Source organism: Acartia tonsa, chromosome 13 (assembly GCF_053477335.1).
Source record: "Acartia tonsa isolate MP-2025a chromosome 13, ASM5347733v1, whole genome shotgun sequence".
Lineage (NCBI taxonomy): Eukaryota > Metazoa > Arthropoda > Copepoda > Calanoida > Acartiidae > Acartia > Acartia tonsa.
Genome location: NC_137272.1, coordinates 23,870,332 through 23,895,328, shown reverse-complemented (window position 1 = coordinate 23,895,328; position 24,997 = coordinate 23,870,332). Strand labels below are relative to the sequence as shown.

The 24,997-nt window shown below is 31.2% G+C and overlaps 1 protein-coding gene across 3 annotated transcripts; it reads left to right on the top strand.

The window, feature by feature from the left end:
* Positions 1 to 133: 133 nt before the first annotated feature.
* Positions 134 to 24,773, top strand: Parg (Poly(ADP-ribose) glycohydrolase). Of its 3 annotated transcripts, XM_080180638.1 has the most exons (27): positions 135 to 266; positions 677 to 729; positions 862 to 907; positions 1,822 to 1,972; positions 2,275 to 2,331; positions 2,558 to 2,632; positions 2,911 to 3,021; positions 3,774 to 3,866; positions 4,092 to 4,134; positions 10,152 to 10,190; positions 10,433 to 10,506; positions 10,733 to 10,795; positions 11,094 to 11,165; positions 11,783 to 11,831; positions 12,082 to 12,149; positions 12,361 to 12,426; positions 12,875 to 12,958; positions 14,710 to 14,775; positions 15,294 to 15,366; positions 15,796 to 15,852; positions 16,053 to 16,135; positions 16,781 to 16,837; positions 17,736 to 17,822; positions 18,306 to 18,392; positions 18,829 to 18,884; positions 21,664 to 22,211; positions 23,696 to 24,773. In XM_080180638.1, exons 1-26 carry the CDS (start codon positions 209 to 211, stop codon positions 22,161 to 22,163), a joined length of 2,268 nt encoding a protein of 755 aa, XP_080036764.1. In that variant the 5' UTR covers positions 135 to 208; the 3' UTR covers positions 22,164 to 22,211; positions 23,696 to 24,773. The 3 variants fall into 3 exon arrangements, with proteins under 3 accessions (XP_080036765.1, XP_080036764.1, XP_080036763.1); XM_080180639.1 differs by having other exon boundaries at positions 134 to 266; positions 21,715 to 24,773; XM_080180637.1 differs by having other exon boundaries at positions 21,664 to 24,773.
* The last annotated feature ends 224 nt before the right edge of the window (positions 24,774 to 24,997 follow it).

Here is a 24,997-nt window from a genome sequence, read left to right as displayed (position 1 = left end):
TCTAATTAAGAAATAAAAAAAATTGACCAAGGGAATAGTTTCATGATGTTTAAAGTTTTGTTTTCCATCTGAATATCTATTTGTTTATGGCTAATCTGATCAGAATTTAAAGGTTTTTTTTTCAAATTTTCAATACATCCGTTACTTGCTAAAATACTTCTCATGAAACTATTAAATTTCCCTCAGGAAATAAGAAAGTTGTTTAGTAATGAGTGATGATGAGTTAGATGTGTTACAACCTGCAAGAAAAATACTCAGAATGAATGGTAAACATATTTTGATTCATAGGATAATATAATCTTAAATTCACCATAAATAAGTTTGTCCGCCTGTAACGCTTTCTAGTTTCATTTTCTTTCCCTCATTTTTTTTAATGTTTAGTGTAATATTTTATTGTCATTTATATTTTGCATGATGTATCGAATCTTATATTTAGCTCATTGTTTCAAAGAGTGGTAGAATTATTCAACGTAATTTAAGGACATGGATTCTGACAAATAATTCTAAGTAAAATTTTCTCCTCCCAACCCAACTTTTTTTCTCCACTTCCCTTTAGTTACATCACAAATTTTTTTTTGGCAATTTCAAATGGAATTAATTTACTGATTCACGTCCTCTGTTTTTTTGAAAAATGGAAGAAAACTTAATTTGCATATAAAAAAATATTATGTTTTAGAGAATGATAACTGTGAGTCGGAATCAATGGAATTTTTAGCAGAAGAATCCCCGGTAATATTTAATGAAAAATAAACAGTAGAATGTTTTACAGTAATAGGATAGAATAAATCAATGTATATTTAATTCTTTTTAATTTTTAAACTAAGTTATCCTACTTTTATTCATGTATATTCTAATGTTAAGGATTTATTTGGAAGCCAAGAGCCTTTCAGACAATCTTTTGAGTCAGGTACAAATTTTCTTTATTTTATTAACTTAAAAATGATGAAAACTAAACTTTTTACATTTTGTATGATAGACTCAGTGGTTTCTGTAACTTCTGCTTTTTTCTGCATTATCATTTGTTATTTGCTTTTATAATGGACCTTTAAAAATATTAATTAAAGGGGGGGTTTTTAATGCAACCATCTCGTAATCAGTGAGCAAATGGCACTTAGAATTCGAATTTTGATCTGGAATTTTGCATGAGTAATCCTTGTTAGGTCTATTTTCCCTAAATCGAAAAAAGTTGAAAAAGTAACGGCTAACGGCTCAGCCGTTTTTTGGCTTTTTTTAGGGCAAATCTGCCATAAATTATTTAGGAATCAACTTTTTGAAACATATTTTTGCTTTAAATCATGTGAAATGATACAAAAAAAACATTTTTAGATTTCTAGTACCAGCAACTAGCGGCTAGAACCGTTTGAAAACGTTTTGGAGCAGCATAGAGTATTATTTGGAGATAGGTTTTGTGATGATTTCCCTTGAAAATAGTTTTTAAAATGGATAAACTGCTGAGCTGCCAGCCGTTAGCCGTTACTTTTCCAACTTTTTGTTCAATTTAGGGAAAATAGACCTACTAAGGATTACTCATGCAAAATTCCAGATCAAAATTCGAATTCTAAGTGCCATTTACTCACTGATTACGAGATGGTTGCATTACCCCCCCCCCCCCCTTTCTAATCATGTTTGAATGTCATGAAGATCATTTTCAGAGTTGATCTCAGATCAATGATTAAGAGGGTATTTTTTTCGCGTACCACTATGCATTTGGTTATAATTAGGATCAATTTGATCTAATAATCGTATTTGACTGGATTCTTGCAGCACCCAACTTTTCGGAATTACGCAAAAAAATACCCTCTTTTTTACTGAAATATGTAGGAGTTGGAATAAGTAAGGGTCTTGAGCTTGAGAACATACCTCGAGTGGATATTTCTGTGGGTTCTCAATTCCCTACAATTCAGCCAACAAGAGACAACCAACCCTCCAATTCTCTGCCTCATACTGTTCTTATTGATCTCAAGACTGTGAGGTAACTTTTATGGAGAATTTAATAGCATTTAAATCAATAAATGTGTTTTTCAAGGACCACATTTCCAAAAGAAAAAATCTTTTGGGTTAAAATAATTGAATAAATACCTATTAGTCAAATTTGTGAGGAAAAAATGCAATGGTTATTATTAAAGCTTAAGATTAATGATTCTCTTCCAACTTTCCAAGAAAATATAATCTTTTCAATTTAGTCCTTTTTGTTTTGTTGGAATCTCCCAATAAACCTTTCCTATACCTATCCGAACTTGATGACAGGTTCTTTGTACAAACGTCTTTTTTTAGAGAAAATGAAGTGCCTTCTCCCTATCCCAAGTATATTCAAGATAAGTGGGATTCTAGGTAAAAATATTTTTTCTCTCAATGTAACAAAAAATATATCTGAATAACTAAATACCGTTTTGAAGACTTTATTTGCTTCAAAGGGAAGCCTTTTTCTTTAAATAGAAAAGTCTTGGGTAAATTTCTAGTTTTGAACGGGTGAAATATGTTATTTTTATAATATTTGGTAATGAGTTAAAAACAGTGATGTAATTTTTATTTTAGTAAAATATTTTAAAATGTTTAGTCATGTCCGGTTACCATGGTCACAAGAGAGCAGATACCCTGTCAACATTGAAGGGAGGGATACACTCTTGTATAGGTTAGTATCATACCCTGTCAACATTGAGGGGAGGGATATCATGTATAGGTTAGTATCATACCCTAGCAACATTACAAATAAAAGATAGAGAAAATAACATCTTTGCAAACATGATCCTTTCTGTGTATTCCCTTTCATATCTCCTAGCTCCTCTCTTTACTTTTAATACATTATGATCACAGAAAGTTATATTCTTCTTTCTTAGAAAATTCGGCGATCATGTAAAATCATAGAAATACTTCAATTATACAGTTCTAACATTTAAAATATCATTTTAGATGGGACGTTATTACAGATTCACTGTTACCCTTGAAGTCCTTGGATTGGACGAAAGATTCTTGTCATTTGGCAAGAGAGATTAAGACTGCTGTCATGAAGTATAATAAAAGGTACCTGATACCTATATGATAAAATAAGAGGGGGGGGGGGGGAAGTTTTGACACATTTGCGTAAACAGTGAGTATAGGCTTTATCTTTGGACTGAGAGGATAGGTTATTAGGGATAAAATCATTCTTATTTGATAAATTTTCCCAAGTTTTAAGATTTTTTGAATAGTCCTCCAGGTTCAGGAGCTGCAGGCCTCCAGGTGGTCTCTGGACAGGTAAAAACCAAAATAATTTTTTTTTGAAGAGTTAGAGGTCATTTAATATAACAAAATATGCATATTTTCAAATGTTATTTACATATTTGAACAAAAAAAGATGCATATTTTGTTTGATAAGTTGACCTCTATCTTTAAAAAAAAAAAAAAAATTTTTACCTGTCGTGTCCACAGACCAACTGGAGGCCTAAAGCTCCTGAACCTGGAGTCCTGCAGCTCCTAAACCTGGAGGCCTATCCAAAAAATCTTGGGAAAACTTGGGAAAATTTATCAAATAAGAATGATTTTATCCCTAATAACCTATCCTCTCAGTCCAAAGATAAAGCCTATACTCACTGTTTACGCAAATGTGTCAAAACTTCCCCCACTCTTATTCTGCTCCTGTCCATCTTATAGAAAATAATCGCGTAAAAATGTTTTTTTTTGTGTTTCGTGTCCGTGTGTTTAGTAAGACTTTGGTATTTATTGTCTCAATGTGTGTAGCAATGAAGAAATTCCTTTAATACATATATACAGGAAATTCTTGTTTTTGATTCTAGATTTATTGATGACAACGGTTGGAGTTTTAAAGCCTTGGAAGAACTTTTAGAAGATTTAGATGATGAAAATGAGAAACAAATGTTTTATACCAGGTAATGAGATCTGCAAATCAAATAATACCTAGGATATAAGAACTTCAACAAATATGAATTAGCATTCCTTTTGATATTAAAGGAATAGAATCTTTTATGAAAGCCTCTACTAAAATATGATGTTAAATTGCTTTAAATGCAGTAGTAACTAACTCAATTTAAATTGTTCATATGGGAAAGTGAGGGTACACCAAAATTTAAACTTGTCATGATTATTTGTTTCAGAATCCTTCCTGGAATAGTGGACTTATGTCTTCTTGGTCCAAAGGTAAGACTTGTTGTTGCAGTGATTCCATTCTGCAAAAAAGGCATATAGTTTTCACTTCTTCTAAAAATTCAAATTTTTAAAATGTTTTCTTGTCATTTGTACAACTCATGGGACATAAAAGTAAAAAAATAGAGTGGAAAGAGGTTAAACAAGTGTATGTCCCCTTCCTGAGGACCCTGTGCCGACTTCCATTTGGATCTTTGAAAATCAACGAATCAGGGTGGGGAAAAACCCAGGGTTTTTTAAAAAAGCCCAACCCAACCCATAAAAACCCTTAAAACCCTGGGTTTTATTGTTTTTTTTTCGGGTTTTATTGGGTTTTTTCATTTAGGAGTCAAATACATTTGATATATTGATGAAATATTAATGTTTATGTTGTTGTAGGTAAAAGGTAAGCAAGATTTTACAATAAACAAGATAGATAATGAAAAAAACTGGCATTTCGATCAATTATAAACCCTTATTAGCAACGGTGCACAAAATATTCTATTAAGGGGGACAACAACACCCCCCCCCCCCCCTCCCAAAAATTATTAAGGTATTCCCCTTTTTACATCCCCTTAATAAAACCCTCTGCACGCCACTGTAACTATTTCTTTTCATAAATTGTTATGTTTTAGTTTAAAAATCAGTTATGATTATGTAATATACACAATTTATATATCATCAATTTAGTAGCAAAGCGTTTTCTGAAATTAAGTTTTGAGAGAAAGTAATTTCATAAACATTTGAACAATAAGTAAAGCATCATTTTTATAGGGGGGGGGGGGGTAATGCAACCATCTCGTAATCAATGATTAAATAGCACTTAGAATTCGAATTTTGATCTGAAATTTTTCATGAGTAATCCTTGGTAGGTCTATTTTCCCTAAATCGAACAAAAAGTTGGAAAAAGTAACGGCTGGCGGCTCAGCCGTTTAGCCGTTTTTTTGCCTATTTTGAAGGCTAATTCATCATTAATTACGTAGGAATCAACTTTTGAAAACATTTTGGTTTAATTCATGTTAAATGATAGCAATAACCATTTTTAAAATTTCTAGTACCTACAGCAACCGGCTAGAACCGTTTGATAAGGTTTTTGAGCGACAAAAAGTTATGTGGAGATAGGTTTTGTGACTAATTTGCTCTTAAGATAGCCGAAAAATGGCAAAACATCTGTGCTTCCAGCCGTTAGGCATTACTTTTCCAACTTTTTGTTCGATTTAGGGAAAATAGACTTACCAAGGATTATTCATGCAAAATTTCAGATCAAAATTCGAATTCTAAGTGCCATTTAATTATTGATTACGAGATGATTGCATAAACCCCCCCCCCCCCCCCCCTTACTTCATATTTTTTTACGTTTTTTAGATAAAATTTGCTTTAAAATGTTATTAGATCCTAGTCTTTGAGTAAATAGAGGTTTAATTTGTAAATTTTAACGTGAAATTTCAATGTTTTTTCAAAAACCCAAAAAACCTTGGGTTTTTTTTCAATGGGTTTTTTAAAAAACCCTGGGTGGGTTTTTTTGGGTGTGTTTTTTGTATGCCCACCCTGCAACGAATAGACTCGGGAATATAAAACAGCCAAGTTGCTACAAAAGAACAGAAAGCAATTTGCTAGCAGACGTAAAAGGTCTCCGGCATGGGAATCAAGGAAGTTGTCTGGTTATACATATATACTCTAGATTTATTTTTGGGACTACTAAAACAATGGTCCTCAAAAAGTTTGTCTGTCCGTCCGGTCGAGCGCCCATTCAATCGTGTCTGGGTAACAATTTTTTTATAGTGCTCTGGTGCTTTTTTACTTTCTACTTACAGACCTTTGTTATGTAAGTGTGCTACACTATTAAATTTACTTTCATTCACTTAATTCTTACAAAACCCTTGACTTTGATTTTTTCTCTTCTCCCCATAGAAACCTGGATATCCATATATTGAAATAGACGCACAAGTAGTTTAATATTCATAAACTTTACTTTCCCTCCATTCGCTGTTTTATATAAAAACGTGTTTAAAGATGAGATTACCTTTATTCTTTGACTATTATTGTCCTTGTTTTTTTTATATGAACAATTTTTATGATAAAATATTTTCTTTATATAATTTTTTATTGATTTTTGTTTATATTTTAGCGGATTTTTATTTAGCTAAATATTCTAATTTTTAGTATTAAATATACTTCAGAGAAAAGAAGTTCAATTAATCGTATGTAATACAAAGATAGAAATTTTACAAAAATTATGAAGTTTTGGCTTAGTATAATAGTTGTGGCATGCTACCAGGCATACATGCAATGATTAGAGAGAAGCTACTTTAATAATTTAGTTAAATAAATTTCTTTGTAATAGGACATATTTTCAATGCCCATCAAAAAATCTACAAAAAAAGTAATCATGTCACATCCTTGTCTTGAAATAAAACAAAAAATCTAGTGAGACCAACTAGCACCAAAACAGAATTTAAAAAAAATACCTAATTCTATTAATTTAAAGTTTTATCCCACCTGGACTTGACTTAACAAACATGGTAGGAAAATGAAATGTTCTTTTTAGGGTTGGCAATCCGGATCCAGAATTCGCCCATTTTTTGGACCAATTCTGGAATCCGAATCCGGATCCGGAATCCGTTTTTTAATAGCGGATTCCGGATTCTTAATTGGTAGGCTAAAATTAGCGTCTGGAGTTTTTTCTTTCAACTGCCTCTTTTTGAAGGCAAAGATTATCATCATTACATATAAAATCTTTTAAAATCTGGTTCGATTAACAAAAGTGAATTTTAGAGAACACCAAGAACATTAATTTTTAGGACATATGTAGCACTTATTTTTTAATTAAAAAAAAAACCTTTTAAAATACTGCTAGAATCCGGAATACGAATCCGGATTCCGCAAAAAAAATAAGAATCCGCAAGGAATCCGCCATTTTTTTGACGGATTCTTTTAAGAATCCGGAATCCGTATGCGGCCCAAAAATATGACGGATTGCCATCACTGATTAAAATCTTCACTAAGATTTTAAAAAAAGTCATATTAAATGATGTTTGTAGAAATGGTAATGTTCCATGTCGTGCTTATTTATTGTTAATTAATTAAATATATAAATTTTGGTTGTATAAACCTCTAACTGCATGTATTTTAAAGATAATTGTGCTACCAGTTAATTGGGATCCTACTGTAAAATTTTTAATAGACACAATACAATACGCTTTCACATCATCTACTTTAATCATCATACAAGGAAACTATTTAAATTTAATTCGAGCACTTTTGAATGAGCTAAACGATTTTAATTTAAAACAAATAAACTACACTTAAATGCCTAAAGGGCATTAGAGTCATTAATTACTGATAATTACCTTTTAATTACCGTAATACTCAACTTAAATATTGCATTATTATCAATCGCTTTTTTCCTGTATTTATTTTTATGGGGAACTGGTCGAACACTGTAGAAAAACTCTTTTTGTTTTAATGAGTGTTGTTTAGACTTGAGCAAAGTGTTTGATGTTGTTTAATACTTTTATTTAAACACTATAATTTAATCATCAAAGTAGATTTTTTTTTCCTTCAGTTTATTAATGTAAGAGATCTAGACAAACGGACAGAGACATTTAGCTGCCTCAAAATAGATGATAAAAGATTAAATAGCATTTGTCTGCAGGATTTTTCTTGATTGGGCCTCCAGCAAATATAACATTAAATCATATGATTGCTTCAAGATATTCTATTGTTTGTCTTCTAACACTCTCTCACAGATATATACTTCATTGCTTGGTGTTTATATTGAAGCTCAGCAAGATTGATTCACATTCATTGAATTCAGAGTTGATATGTTCTTTACTAACACCCAAAGTGTTAAATGTCTCAGGCTTATTGTATTTGTTTAATTTCTTTCTAATAAAAGCCTTGTTTGTGTGTGATCCAGTGAGTTATCTAGCAATGAACCATGATCTTCTTATTATTATTGTTGACTCGGTCAACTTTGTTACCTATACTACATTCTTCTTTGCTAAGATATTCTATAGTTACAATTCTTGTTTCCCGGATTTTGCAAAGGCTATGCTCTTTACTATGGACTTTGATCTTGATTTGGAAGAAATACAGCCTAATATATTTGACAAGATTTTAAGAATCTTTAATAAATCTATCACTGTTTCTCTACTAATTTTAGTTTTAATTATAACTATTGGAAGTTATATTAAAAGAAGAAATTTTGAAAATTCTCGACCTAAAGTGTTTACAATAGCCAGGAGACAGAAAAATAATGCTGTAGTTCCTGTTCCTGTCATTGGTCAATATTCTAATATAAAAAAGCCTAACTACTTTAAACTAAAGGTTTGATATGCATTTAGAATTATTGTTGTTATTACATTTAAGATTTTTTTGTGAAGTTGATCAAGATTTTCACTAAAAAAAAATTTTTGTTGCATTGAAAAAAAAGCGAGGAAATATACTTGAGAAAAAACTGTTTAGGTAACCTTTTTAGTCATTTATGATCTTTATTCTTTATTGATTCAGCAATTATGTATTTTGGCTTCTTATTGTTACTTTATATAATTTACTAGCGGTTACGCCCCTAGAGGCCTCTAGGGGCACTTGAGGAAGGGGGATTCGAATTTGATAACCCAATTTCTTATTTTAGATTTTAAAAGAAAAAGTTTTTAAAAAATTTGGGGGGGGCGAAATTTTTTTTTATTTTTTTTTTTTGGGGGGGGGGGTGCGGGGTGCTCCCCCCTTAATTTTTAATTTTAGTTAAAAAATTTAAAAAAAAATAATTTTGAGGGGGGGATTCTTCATTTTTTTGGGGGGGGTTATAACTATTTTTGACCCCCCAAGAAAATAGTTATAAACCTTCCCGGGACCTATGACAAGCTACCCTGTTAAGGAGAATCCGATCGGTTCAGTGGTTAGCGAGATCCTTCGGTACAAACAAACACACAGAAACACAAACACTCAAACATCCTGTTACTTTAGTATAAGGATGTTGTAATTTTCATCAAATAGCCAGTAAAAAAACTTTGAGTCAAAATATTTTTTTTACGTACCTATTCATAAAAAAAAATATGCATTTATCAAATAATATTAGACGAGTCAATCTAACCAAGAAATAATAATAAACAGCATGGATCTAAGAAATATATCAAGAGGCAATAAACATGTAGTCCATGGAAATCTACAAAAGCCCTTCATAGATATTAATATGAAAGATGATGATATTTATGTAGTTATTGAAGATAATAGTAGAACAAACAGAGAGGATAATTTATCTGAAACTAGCAATTTTGAAGGAACTACACATCAAATCGATCATAATGTGGAGATGGCTGAATTAGAATTATTGGACGACCATACTAGCATGTGGCAAATTTCAAATGATTCAATGATTTCAATAGGACACTTGTGTATGTGGGTTCTTACTCTAATATTCATGTTTGCTATATATTCATATACAGGAGAAAATTTGTTTGTTTTTCTGTATTCAATAATGAAACTATCTGAAAGTGTTCCCATAGTTCTTGTTATATACAATGACAAACTGAAAAGTCATGTGGCAAGAAAAGTTCTGAATGTTATTCATCATTTTTTCCCTAAATTGAAATACGTGATACGAACCAGTAATTTTTAAAAACCATATACTAAGTGAAAAAGAACTAATATAAAAAGAAAACATTTGAAATAGAGTTTTGATTTTTGTTTAATCCTTTCAAATTTAAATAGGAATTTAAGCAATCTTATTTCAGAATTGAGAAGGTTTGTAAAGCTATCTTAAAGCAAAGCTACTGAATAAGTTCCATGATAGTTGGTAATTCACCTTATCTTAAGCGTTGGCGCAGAAACTTTGGATACTTTAACTGGATTTGGAATGGTTGGTTCCAAATTTAGCTGTGTCTAAGCTTTTCAACCAATAATTTAATCTGTAGAAAGGTAAATTTTTAATATTATCATTAGGATTGTGCATGAGTTTATCGACCATTTACCCTATCCCTTAAGAGCCCTGATAATATTAAATATTTAATAATTAATGATTTTTATTTTAGGCCATTACTGGAAGCATACCTCTTCTTACAGCTAACAAGGAAATTATCACAATCAAATTTTCATCATTTTTCATTTTTTTGTTTGGTTACAAGTTCTTGTACTAGAATATGTCTAAGAAAATAAAACGTCTTTCTCAGTTTACTCTCCCTTTTCAATTAATTTAAATTAATTTTTTTTAATTTTTGAAAGTCATTGTCTAACCTGCACGAAATCTTGAAAGTTATCTTCCTTAATGTAATAAACTAAATCAAATGCTTTAATTTGAGATGGATGATAATAGAGCCAAAGTGTTACCCTCTCCCAACATCAAATTTCCGTCCTCCTAGCTAATGCATTTTTCTCAACTTTTCCAAGGTAAAGTAAGATTTGTTTAAAATTCAATTTCAATTATTTTTTTAAATTGGAAGATAATTTATCCTTTGTTGAATCTACACAACGCTATTGTGAAGAAAATTGGTAAATCGACATACAGTGTACAATTTAATTTGTGATCAAATAGATTATTGGTAGATTAATTTTAGGGAAAAAATGTTGTAGCTTTTGATTATCTTTCATTTTATAAATATTTTTGATATTCTAGAAGAAACAGTACCTACAAAAAGAATTTTGAGTACAAAAATTATCCAGATATTAATTTTAACAGGTTTATTCTTATTTTTGATATTCCTACCTATATGGAGAAACTAGAAGTATCTTGAACAAATAAACATCCAAATATTTATCTAGTAAAAAAACACATGTTATAATGCTTAAAATTGTCTAATAGTTAATCGGTCTTGCAGCTATGAAAATTTGTTTATGATAAGGGGGTAAAATATGGTTGAATTAGTCCTGGTTAAATCTCATAGAATTAAAAGTTGTCCTTTTTACCCAAAACTGTAGATTTGTAAAGTAATGGTTATTTGTTGTAAAAGCGAAATTATTCTACGTTATTTTTCTAGATTATTCAGTTTGAACATGCGTCGACCTGAGGCTCACCAAGAAAAACTTAAAACTCTTCTGGCATATTTTAGGTAATTTAACTGTATAATTGGTTAGTAATGGTTACGGATAGAGCGCTTGCTTAAGTTCTCTAGTCAGATTGTTTAAGTCTCCCCAAATCCTTAGTTTAATAATAATGAGTTGCTTCGCCTCTGGGTCAGGGTGTGTGGATTTCTGGAAAATACCCACCTTAAGACACTAATCTCCAAATAAGACGGAGAAAACAATCCAGTTTTCTGTTTATATATTTTTATAAAATGTGGCTTGCTGTTTAATGCTACTTTAGTTATGTACAAGTGTCTTTGTTTTTATTTTAATTTAATGTTATTGATTTATTAAAATCATATGTTTCTCTATTTTAAGCATAATAACAATTAAGGAAGGCAATTTTAATAATCAATTTCAATGTCAAATTATTATATTTGAAAAGAATAAAATTAATTGGCTCAATAATCTAAATGAATATTTGACTAAAAATTTTAGGTATAAATTATTCCTATTTATTTATTTTAAATGTCTTTTTACATTGAACCTATAAGGTGCTATCTATTGTGTTTGCTCATTGACGATTCTCATAGCGATAGGGATATTATGTATTTGAAAAGTGAAAAACATTAGCCTTGCAATTCTGAAGAACTTAATTTTTCAGACAGATTATCAAAGAGAGGCCAACTGGACTTGTAACTTTTACTAGACAGGTAAAAACCATTTTTAGTAGAACAGTCACTTTAGTACAAGAGTATGAATTTCTAAATAATTATCAAGTCTGCTAAAGATATTTTATGGAAATAAGCTATGAAACGAAATGAAAAGATGAGCTTATGTGTACCTAATATTACCTATTTATGCTATTTTCTATTTTTTTCTATATTAAGATGTAAAAAAAGAAATAATAGTTTTTCCTTAGAACTTTAAAGGGTTCATGATGTATTTTTATTCCTTTTATAGGCTGTGAAACGAGAGGATCTCCCAAATTGGGTTACAAACTCCTCTAATATTCCCACAAACCTTTTAAGGTAAAGAAGATCTAAAGAGCTTATAGTTGTTCTTCTATCTGGCTTAAATCTGAATCTGAAACTAAAAGAACATTATTTCTCTGATTGTCTACACCAAAAAGGACCGTTTAAATTAAAAAATGTATCAAATATAAACAATAGTTTAAACATCTATATTTAGTAGCTCTGAGATTTGCTACTTATGGATGTTGTCATCCTTTATTCTTATTAGGTTATCTAGTACTGGATATATAGAGGAGGAAGGTAAAGGAATGCTTCAAGTAGACTTCGCTAACAAGTAAGTTACTAATTTGGATACGATTTAAACTCTTTTATTTCAAAAACTGGTCTGCAAATTGACTAATCCTTGAATAAAAGTAAAAGGATGTATGTCTGTGTGCAGCTTTTAGTATGCTATGCAAAGTAAATTCGGTTTATGTGAAGAAAACGAAGTTGCGGGTTTCGTCGTATTTTCACAGTAGCTTTTCTCCTATTTCTAGCCCCGGCTCTATACCGGCGGGACCAATGGCCTAACCCTTCGAGGCAATCACCTAACCTAACCTAAAATAACATTTCAAAAGCTACTGTGAAAATACGATGAAACCCGCAACTTCATTTCCTTCACATGACCCGTAAATTCAATATAGAATGAATCAAACATAACTTAATCATAAAGATAACTTGAGAAATATTAGAGATAAATAAGATATTTAATAGACGCTTGTAACTATTTATTTTATTTTTAGAATAATTGGAGGCGGTGTCCTGGGACAAGGTTTGGTACAGGAGGAAATCAGATTCATCATTTGCCCAGAACTTATTATTTCCAGGTTTGCTGCCTTTCACATCATTTCATGAAAGTATATGGTTTACATTATGCTATCTTAAAAATTTCAAATAAATTAATTTCAAAACATGTTTTTTTTATATCATTTTTCAAAACTGTAAAATATTTTTTTTATTAAAACGACCAGAGCTATTGAATAAAAACAGGATATTAATGATTAGTTTTTATGAAGGGTATGTGGGTTAAATTCAGCAATACTTTAATCCTCCTTTTCTTACAAACAAATAACCCAGTGGCAAAACTTAATTACAGCGTTGTGGAGACAGAGCCGGGAGCCGTGAAGCCGCCATATTTTGCCGGAGCCGCACCAAAATCAAACGGCATTGCAACGCTGCTTAAATATCAATCTTTTGAAAATAAACAATAGGTTTACTGTAATTGAAATATTTTAAAAGCAACGAATACAATACACAATCAAACAAATATAGATTGATGCTAACAATATTTGGGGAAAATAGACGGTTAAGCATTACAGTTGCCTCGCTACAAAAAAAATTTAATAACGCATATTTAATTTCGGATAAAGATATAGTTAAGTTTTAAGATTTACTCTGTGAATTGTCCGTACATTCGTCCTACTGTCTGGCAGTCACTCAATGATCGCTAGATCACTTACTGTAACTTATTCTACAACAGAACAAATACAAACTTAAACAAAACAACACTGAGATAGGAGAGATACTTTACAAAACGTTAATAAAATAAAAAAAAATATTTTGTGCTACATATGTACTTTATATTTATAACCTCATTCAATGTACATTGTAAAAAAAAACAGGTACTATTAAATATTTTAAAATATTGCGCTATGTCAATCTATCAAAATCTCTGTAAGGGACAGCCAATGAAAGATAAATTAAGGAATAGTGATTTATCTTCAATTGGATTCCATCCTATTGTTTATTCAATCTTTTTTGTCTTTTTAAAAATCTGTTTGCACTAATAAAGATTTGCAATGACATTATTAGATGAACATTGGAGGATTTTGTTATTGTAGACATGGGAAAAAAACATTAACTTATTTTTAGGTTGTCTATCTTGACGGATGGACGGACAGACAAAGTAAATTATAGAGTAGCTTCGCTACTAAAAAAAAACATTAAAAAACTTTTCAAAAAGGGGGGAGGCGGATGTGCCACTTTTTGAAACCAAAAGTAAAACGTAAAATGATCTCAGCCCATAAAAGAGTTCTAACTCTAAAATTCGGCACAGCAGTTGCTTTTGTGGAGAACAATATGGAACTGTGAAGAAACGGCGGCGGAACCGCCGCTCCCGCCGAATTTTTTTGCCTTTTTTCGCCAAATTAGACAGTTCTCAATCATCTGAGAAAACTTTTTTCTCATAAAAATTTTCCTTATATAATGTAATATTTCAAATATGTCATTATTAAAAAAAATTGCAAGTGTAAAATCTTACAAGTGTCAAGTGAAAATATAAGCTAAGTTTTCATGAAAAAAAGTTTATCTCAGATGATTGAAAATTGTTTTTTATGGCGAGAAAAGGCAAAAAAAAAAATTCGGCGGGAAACGGTGGTTTTCGGCGGGAGCGGCGGTTCCGCCGCCATTTCTTCACAGTTCCTTATTGTTCACCACAACAGCAACTACTTTGCAGAATTTTAGAGCTGTAACTCTTTTATGGGCTGAGATCATGAACGTTTTACTTTTGGTTTCAAAAAGTGGCACATCCGCCTCCCCCCTTTAAAACTTATTTAAAAACACATTACCTTATTTTTAGGTTGTTTACGGAGAAATTGGAGGACAACGAAGTTATTTTTATGCATGGAGCTCAACAATTTTCTAAGTTAGTTTCCTTAAGCTTTTTTGGTGAACCTTCCTTATCAGTTAAATTATGCTTTAGATATTAAATATTTTTACCTCATAAGTGCAAAAAGAAATACAACTTTGTACATGAATGTCTATGTTATCGTTAACTCGAATAATAACACATAAGCTTATTTCAGTTGGGGGTTGCAACACAGTAGAATTGACAACCTTTTTGTCTGTCCCCCAAATATTATTTTGGATTTATTTCGCTTTTTAGCTATACTTTATAACAAATCATATACTCGAAGCATATTTATAAATTATCATGACTCTAAAATTGTTTCTTTAGTGCCTCTTGGTGTGTTTCCCCTCCATCCCTCCTTTAAATGAAATAAATTGAAAACAAAAGGGTGGGGGGGGGGGGGGGTAGTTTTATTTTTGTTTGATTACTTTAGTTAGGTTATGTTATATCAGTTATTGCCACCAGAAGGGGATAGACAGAGAAAAATTCTCGATAGAAAGGGAAAGCATCAATCGTCCTTTTTCTTTTTTAAGGTACAAAGGATATGGAGACAGTTACGCTTATGCTGGAAATTTTACAGATAAAACATCTTTTGATATCAACAGGGATTAATGCTTCAAAATTATCTTTTCAATTTTATTTTCTGTCGTATTTGTCAAAAGTTACTTTATAATTTTGATTTAGTAATTTAATAATCATTATTTTGTCAAATAATTGCATTTATTCCTTTTGACGACAATTATACATTTTTCAGCTTTAATTTGACAAAATACACGTAATAAGCATTTGTGTACAAAATATTTTTGTCCAATTTCAGCTGGAGAGAAAAAAATAACTGATTTATTTTCCTAAGTTATATTAAGTTTTAAGAAATTTAGCTATTATTTAAAAATTTTGTGAGATTTATTAGATGTTCAAATGACCGATTCCGAATTTGTATCCAATTTTGTTCATTTTTTACGCTTGTTTTTTTCTAAAGAATAATTTATCTAAAAAAGGTAGGTAATAGGTAACGATTTAAGGATTGATTTTAGGAGAAGAAATACAACGATAGTGGCAATGGATGCTATTTCTTTCAGACAGGATCCAAAGGTCAGTTCAACATTTTTCAATTTATAAAGACAACATAGTACCAGTATTTAATAGTAGGTTCCCAAGGTACTGAGAGCCTATCTATTGCAGACAACCAACCATATGATTGCACGACTTTTGTCTGCAAGTCCTAACTGTGTATGGTAAAGCGTTGCTCCTCTGTTGGTCAAATTTAGTTTAGACACATAAATTATTTTTAGATACAATATGAAGAGAGACAGTTGATACGTGAATTAAACAAAGCATTTGTTGGCTTCCTTCCAGTCAACAAAAATATTTCCAGGTGATTCAATCATTTTAATTTATATTTAGTTGCGAAAACACTCTATAACTCAATTAGTTAGTACGTCAAAGAAAGGAAAACATGATTCTATCGTATATTATCAGGATTAACGGCTGAAACTTCTTATTAGGGTTCTCATAATCAATGAGCATCTTGAATATAACATATTTTCACCGTTTTTTTAGTTGAAGTTGAAATTTGATGATTTTTACTTTAATCTATATTAAAAATATATGTTCATGGCTTATATGATAGATGAAAATTAAGTTTTTTTTTGTGAATATTCCCCTGTCAAAGAGCATATTAATAAGTGACTTATCTGGTATATTGAAAATTTCGTTGTAATGGCTAGATTTTGACTTTTCAGCTTTGTTTGTTATGGTCGTATTTGATCTTTTTTATGTAAATATTTTATTTGTAAAAATGTTTATGGCTTTTTTTCACAAATATTATAAGAACTAAAATATAAATAACGTATTTAGACCAAAATATACATCATTTGTGTAAAAATAAAGGTAGAATTATACTTTCCAGCCCAGTTTTTAAGGAATCACTCGGCGAAAAATGAAGGGACAGTCAGCTTTTATTTAATTTACAATTTTATAAGAACTAATCTTGTTTAGAGATAAAATATATTTTTTACAGATTGAATGGGGTTGCAACTGGAAACTGGGGATGCGGAGCTTTTCAAGGAGACCCACAGTAAGAATGTTTACCAGTTATACTTAGCTGACCACACATAACCCCCCCCCCCCATATTTTTTAAATAAAAGTTTGGATTGTTATACAATATTTTTGCAATTACCTAACCTTTCTTTATTGATTGTTTATATTATTTTACAAAGTATTTATTGTATTATAAACACAGGTTATTTCTTTAACTTTTTATTGATGGAATACAATTGTTTCACTATTAAATAGATCATCAGATGTATAAAATAAGAGTTAAAAATATATATCCTTGCATTTTGAATCCTTTTTACAAAGTAGTAAGATTTTTTGTCTGTAGCGAAGGATATCTAACCGATATTGTTTTCGTTAAATTGAAGCTTTTCATAGGTCCCGGGATGGTTTTAGGGTAGTTTTTTTTTACGAAAAAAAACTTTTAAAAGTAATTTAAGCTTTATTTTCTGCCTTTTCATATTCCTTTGAATATAGATCTCTCAGGTGCTGGGGGCGAAGCCGCTAGTAATATAAAAAGTATTAGAAAAGCACGTATAATAAAATGTATATCATGAAGTAAAATACGTGTTTCGTGTTATCTTTCAATCTAGTTATATCTTGTTTTTGCCAGATTTTTCAATTTTTAAAACATTTGTTGGTCAGTAGAGTTTGACATTTCATGAATGGGATTTAACAGCGCAGCTTTCCTATAGTTAGGCGATGTCCATCAAATGTTTACAATATCTAGGAAGACTAGTTTAATTACTAACTCTTAAAGATAGATTAACATAAGCTTTCCAAACATTATTTGATTCTTTAGGTCAGCACAAGTTTTCAGTGATTAAGACAGAGAAAATTTGTATGTATACAAAAAGCTGTATAGACACTATTAATGTTGATTATATCAAAGTTGTACATACGAACAAGTGTTTTTAAGGTTGAAGTTTCTTGTGCAGCTGTTGGCTTGCGTCTTAACAGGGAGAAAACTTTGCTATTTTACTTTTGGAGATAAAGGATTGGTCAGGTCAGTTTTAAAAAGATTTTTGGTAAAGATTGTATAAAATCTCACTTGAAAAGTTATTTTCAATTAACAAAATTTTATATGAAAATTAAATTATTTCAGTAGGTTAAAATTCGGTCCTATGGGTTGGGGTTCGGCAGTTTCGCATTAGCCGCTTTAAATTAAACCCGTTTGAATGCTCAGATTTTTTTAAATGGATTGATTGTCATAAAATGTTTATTTCCATTCGGCTTAAATATGACATGTGGGACTGCGCGGCTGCTGGACTATGCTATTTGGAACCAAAGAAAAATCAATAAAAGTACTTCAAGTTTTTAAGCCAAAAAACTTGAATATGACGTAACAACAAAACAGTACTTTCTTTTCCCTCTAAGTTAACTTAATGTTAATTTTGAAATTATAAATCAGTACAGATGCAATTTTATGATATTCCAAAGTTTATGCGTGCACTGTCTCGCCCAACATTAAAATTCTTAACCTTTTCAGGGAAGGATGGAGAGTTTACAACATTATTGTTGACAAACAGATCACGGTGGCAAAACTATTCAATGTTCTTAGAACTTATCAAAACAGGTTATTTTGTTTGTTTTCTGATATTCTGTAAAGTTGTAAACGCATAAATAGAATAGACTAAATCTATATATTGAACGATCTTTTCTTTTTTACAAATTTACTAAATACCAAAGGCAGTATTTCATGAATAAATTGCGGACCGACCCTAAACATGTAAAATGTTCTTAAGGGGTGTTCGTCGTATTTTCATATTAGTTTTTATAGGTTATTTTAGGTTAGGTTAGGTTTAGTTGGGTTAGGTGATTGCCCCGCAGTGTTAGGCAATTGGCTCCGTATGGTTAGAGCCCCCCGCAGGGTCTAGAAAAAGGAGAAAAGCTACTGTGAAAATATGATGAAACGCCCTTTAAGAGACGTTGCCACGAAAGGGACTATACCCTTATTTTTTTTTTTATTCTTATCAAGTTTGTAAATCTTTAAAAAATATAATATTTTTTAGACGACAAAGGTCGCAAACGGTTTTTCAGTTTATTGAAATGAAATTATCTCCCCAAGGTAATATAATTTATATAATTTTGTCATGATGGGTAGTAAATTACATTTTAAGTACCTAGTATCAAAAGGATTTGTGATGATTTTAAATCATTTAAAAAGCTAGGTGCACATTGGTTTATATCCATCGCTATTATGAATGTTTATAAAAAGGGAGGGGGCGGAAATGACACTTTTTGAAACCAAAACTAAAAGTCAAAGGAACTCAACTGAATAAAAAGTTACAGTTCTGAGATTTGACATGGCAGTTGCTTTATAGAGGTACAATATTGAACTTTGAAGAAACAGCGGCAGAACCGCCGTTTCCCGCCGAAATTTTGTTTTGCCTTTCCTCGCTATATTAGACAACTTTCAATCTGCTGAGTTAAACTTTTTTTTTACAGCAAAGCTTTTCTATAATCAGGGTCGGTCCTTTCGTGCGTCAGAGACGGATAGTTTTTTTCGTTAATTTATGCGTGTTAGAATTATCCTAACTTTGCATGGTGATTCCTGTGGTAGTTAGGTACGCTTTAGAAAGTGTAGCAACTCTATAGTAATTTCCAGAATGTCTGTACGTTTATTTAAAACATGTTGATTTTTTACTTTTTTAACAACAAATTTTTAAGTGATCCGATTGTTCGGATTTTTGGTATATTGAATCCTGGGACAACAAAGTACAATATTATAAGCAAAGCAACTCTATAATCAAGTCCTAACAATGTAAGTATGTCCGTAAACATTATCCTGAAACAAGAAGTTTTTCAACAAATTACTCACAATTTTGCTTTGACTCTTATTCATTTATATTCTGATTATCTGACACTATACAAGTGTTAATGTCAGTTTGTCCTTCAGTTTCAGAGCTTCGCTTTTATGGATGTTGTCATCCTTGTTTTCATTAAAATTTTCCTTAAATTTATTTTGACACTTTTTTAATATTGACATGTTTGAAATATTACAAGTGTCACGTGAAAATAGAAGGAAACTTTTTATGGAAAAAAGTTTATCTCAGATGATTTAGAATTGTCTAATTTGGTGAAAAAAGTAAAAAAATCGCCGTTTCTTCACAGTTCCATTATTTCCATATTTTATTGAAACTCTTTAAAGCAACTGCCATGTCAAACTCACGGCTGTAACTTTTTATTTAGTTGAGTTCTTTGACTTTTTGGTTTCAAAAAGTATCACTTCCGTCCCCCTTTGCAATGTTAGTCATTAGACACAGGTTTATGACCAGCAATTTAATTTTTTTTATTATTATCCAGCTTTCATATTTATTATAGCTCACCTCAGCCACCTGGTGTATAATGATATTAAGGAAAATTTCAAACAAATATTGTTAAAATGATTTATGGTCTTAACCTCGTTGAGTCAGCAAGAGGTCGCATTGCTAAAGTGAAGTATCTTTATCGCTTCACTGTTAGTTTCATTAATTAGGCAGGATTGAAATAGGATACGTACTTTTTTTACTAAAAATTCCTTAAAATAACTGCGGATTTCTGAAAAAAAACCTTATAGTTTAAGAATTAGGTACTAATTTAATTTTGTCATTTTTTTAGAAAAAGATAAAGCAAACATCGTAAACAAATTTTCCCTTAGTTGCAGCGTTCCGGAGCCGGGAGCCGCCATATTTTGCCGGAGCTGGAGCCGTTATTTTCGTTAAAAAAAACAGCACCGGCTCCGGGTCAGTTAAACTAAGTAGGGTTGGGCCGGATATCCGGCCATTTTCAATAACCGGCCGGATACCGGATATTGAAACTATCCGGCCGGATATCCGGCTCTATAATTTTTTACACTTTACACCAAAAATCTCAGCTTTTTAAAATCTTAAATGGCTATAATTTTCTTATTGTTGAAGCTAGAAGAACACTTTTTCTGAATAAGTTTAACTTTATGTAAATTTTTATAAGATTTTTTTTTTACTACTACTAATATCTGGTAATTTGGCCGGTTATCCGGTAATTTGGCCGGATAACCGGATATTTGCCGGATATCCGGCGTTGGCCGGATATCCGGCCGGTTACCGGATATCCGGCATTTGAAATCAGCCGGATATCCGGTATCCGGTATCCGGCCAAAAAAGTATCCGACCCAACCCTAAAACTAAGAGATTTTTTATTACTTATAATTTGGTAAAAAGTGTTAAAGACTCTAGGGGGCAAGGTGTCGCTTCGGGTACTAGACCTCTCCACGCACCTTGGAACATACATACAATACTTATGATTGCGGTGTAAAGCGTCCAATCACCCATCAGACAACCAACTCTCTGAGATGCACGACCTTTGTCTGAGAAGTCCCAACTGTGCATGGTAGCGAGTTGCGCCTGTTTTGGGCCAAGGCATTCCCCCACTCTAACTTTTTACGTCGCGCATCTGACATAGTAGCAGTGGGAACCATTTTTAACGTCTTTAGTTATGACGCGGTGTCAGACCGAGATTCGAACCTATCACCTTCCCGACGACGAGCGGATGCACTACGTGTTGAGCAACGGTCGCGGGTTTTATAATTTGGTAACTCTGTTGTGTCGTGTGTAAATGCCCCTTTAAGTTTTCAAGTCCATTTTTATCAAAAATTGAACTTTTAAAACTTTTATTAAAAATAGACTTGGTAAAAAAATATGTTGAGTTTTCTTGGTTTTAGGTCGGAGCCGGAGCCAAATCCGGAGCTTAAGCTGGAGCCGGAGCCGTTGTTTTCACAGACGGCTCCGCGGAGCCGCGCCAAAATCAAACGGCTCCGCAACGCTGCATAGTTGTATCTCTTCTTAATACATGAGTACACTATTCACAATAACATCATTTAATTTTAGATGGAGAAAGTTGTAGTAGTAGTCAAACTAACGGCGCTGAAAACTATCTAGTTGATACTGATGACGAGCTGGATTTTGGCGACAAATCTGAGAATAAAACAGCGGGAAGAGAAAATGGTGCCAAAAAAGGAATAAGCGCGGGAAAAGTATTTGCAAACAAAGACGACGATGATATTCTTTCCATTTATAAAAATAAGGAAGAATCGACAAACGCTGATAACAATACAGACACCATTCACCATGATGAAGTTAATTTTGAGGCTGTGAATCGAATGGAAGAGGGAAGGTCTTTAGATCCTAACACATCCTATTCTTCAAAAGAAACTCCGAACGGAAATGTTGATACAAGTAGAAGTAATATTAAGGTTCAACAAGTTATGGAAGTTATTGATGTTGAAACAGAAAGCTTGAAGTACACTTTAAATACTTCCACCGTTCAAATAGAAGTTAATCAAACTAAAAAGGCTCAAACAAAAATAACTGATTTTTTTGCGAAATAAGTACTTTGATTATATTTCAAATTACCAGTATATGATATGTATAACAAGGTTTAAAACGGATTAGATTTTTTGATATTTGATTGATATAAAGTGACACTTGTTTCAATATTAATTGATTACGAACTATCAATGCTTATGAATATTACACTCTAAAAAATATGGGAATTTCAAAACAAAAGAAATATAATAGCCCAAAGTAGCAAATTTACTCTCTGATTATGGCTAGCATGGCATGAGTGTAACCGGTTTTAAGTAAATATGACTGACACTTCCTTGTTTATTGATGGAAGATAAAAATTTCATCCATTTATAAGTGTTCAAACTTTTGAACCGATAATTTTTATCTAGAAAATATGAAATTTTGTTTATTATCATTAGAAATGTACATCAATAATATATCATCCACTGTTTTATCGGGGACATCGCTTTGACATCGTGGCTCCTGTTTTGGACTAGACTTGTCTTAAATACTGTCCACAAACTCATCCATTATCATTACTTTTTTCGTTGGTTTGAAATTAATTAAAGGCAACTTTATAAACTTAAGATTATTCTATAGTTTGGTTATGGGGCATTTATTTTTTGCTTTATATTAAGGCAACAAAATAATTTATAATAAAATGATTTTTTTTTTACAGTTAACTGAACAACAAAATGACAGTTGGCCAATTTTAAACTAATTGACATTGATTATTGAATCCTGGATTTTAATAAAGATATAAAAAGTTTTGCTCTATACTTGGATAAACCTTCAAGATTTTTTAGCTTCTATTAGTATCCATGATAGGAATTTTTTATAAAAAAAAAACAACTAGAGTCAATAATTTAAAAATATTTTTACTAACAAAAATGAAAAATCTAGTTTTAAATATTTTTAAAAATATTCTATTTAATTTAATGTCAATTAGGATTATAAAACACCTGAAAATTGTTATTTGTGAAAATTTAATTTTAAACTTTAGTTACATTTTATCAACAGGATGCACTTATTTAAATCATTTTATGTCAAGATAAGACACCAGAATTTAAAATATATTGAATCATTTTTAACCAGTCACAAAAAGTGGCGTTCTTTGAATTTTTAAAATGGTTGATAAACCAATACTTACAGTTTCATAAATTATTTTTGCAAGGGAGAATGATATAGTTTTTCTTGAAAATTATAAGATTTTTTTATATTTTGTATGTACTACCTAAATATTGAAGAAGATTAAATTACTATATAAATAAGGCTTTAATCGTTATTAATAAAACAGATATTGAAATATTTTACAAGATATTATTTACTATTAATTGGTGGGATAGTTACTAAATTACCAATTCTATTTTATTATTTCTTTTATTAAAATTTGTTCCCGTAAATTGAAAACAACACCCTTGTTTTATTATGAATTGAAATTTGAAACAGTTGTTGATTTGGTGTGCAATCGTTTCCACGCAGTTTTTAAAGACACAATAGCAAATATGATTGTTGGGAATGTTAAGAGTTGTAATGCAAAGATAATTACCACTAAAGTAATTATATAATATAGATCTGGTGACTTTAAATATTGTGATTTATAAAAGAATTTTACGAAAGCATTGACATATACCTAATGTATTTAATTTCATTAATGCTACTTTCTAAAAATAACATGTAGAGTCCTAGACTGTATTGTTTTCGTCTTAAATGTGATTTTATATCACAAACAAATTGAATGTGATTCATATTATCATCAATGTGATAGATTTTTGCATTTTTAAATATAAAATATTTGTTATTAACACACAAAGCTTGTTCTATAAAGCTTTCCACAAAAATTACTAAGGTGGGGTGAGGTATATTACCAAAGGGTCTAGGGTATGAGTTGGACTTTCCTTTGGAGTCTTTCAGATTTTGTCAAGACTTTGGCAAGGGTTCGTGAGGGTTGTGGTCTACTTAGGCTTGAAGAATAGATATATCATTACATGGATGTTGCACCATATTTTCACCTACTCTATAAAATTGTCCTTCCAGCTGGCTATTATAACAATAACCCCATCCACAATGTACTTTTAATATAAAAACACTGTGAAAGCATTAATTTAGGACATATTGTTCCAAACATCTGACAAGTTGACAGTATTAAGTTATTTCGGGATTTATCCCTTTCGTGCAACGCCTCTTAAGGGGCGTTTCGTCGTATTTTCACAGTATAGGTTATTATAGGCTAGGTGAGTGCCCCGCAAGGTCAGATCCCACCGCAGGGGCTAGAAATTGGTGAAAACCTACAGTGAAAATATGACGAAACGCCCTTTAAAAGGCGTTGCCACGAAAGGGACTATACCCATTACTTCTATTTAATACTCATTTATAAAATTTTAGCTCATGTTATTTTATTTACAAGTATGTAATTGTAAAAGGAAGGGAATTTATAACGAAAGGAAAGATAGCCACCTAAAAAAAGATTTATAATTTATGTTTAATTTATCGAAAAATATAGGATATCTATAATACAAAGTAGCTCGGTGTCTATCCGTCCGTCCGTCTGAAGCTTAAGATCTCGGTAACCACAGAACTGATTGGAATCTATTCTTCAGGGAATATATCTACTGGTCCCGTTGTGGGACACCCAGAACTCCCCCCCCCCCCCCCCCAAAAAAAAATAAATAAAATCTTAATTTTTTTAGGCAGTTAATTTCAAATTTGTTGGTTGGTGGTTGGTTAAATTTTTTGAATTACCTCTTGGGGCAAACTCTAGGGGCTAATTCGCTAGTTTCAATACAAACAAAAAAGTATTTTCAGGTGCATTTTCCTTGTCTAATGGATGTATGTATTATTATCAAAAAATGTTTTTTTCTCGAAAAACCTGAAT

What these genes read in the sequence shown, in the direction of transcription:
- Parg (XM_080180638.1), top strand. Translation starts at nt 209, where the DNA reads ATGAGTGATGATGAGTTAGATGTGTTACAACCTGCAAGAAAAATACTC. An exon ending in ATTGATCTCAAGACTGTGAG is followed by an intron (nt 1,973 to 2,274) that starts GTAACTTTTATG and finishes GTCTTTTTTTAG; the next exon opens with AGAAAATGAAGTGCCTTCTC. An exon ending in ACTCTTCTGGCATATTTTAG is followed by an intron (nt 11,166 to 11,782) that starts GTAATTTAACTG and finishes TTAATTTTTCAG; the next exon opens with ACAGATTATCAAAGAGAGGC.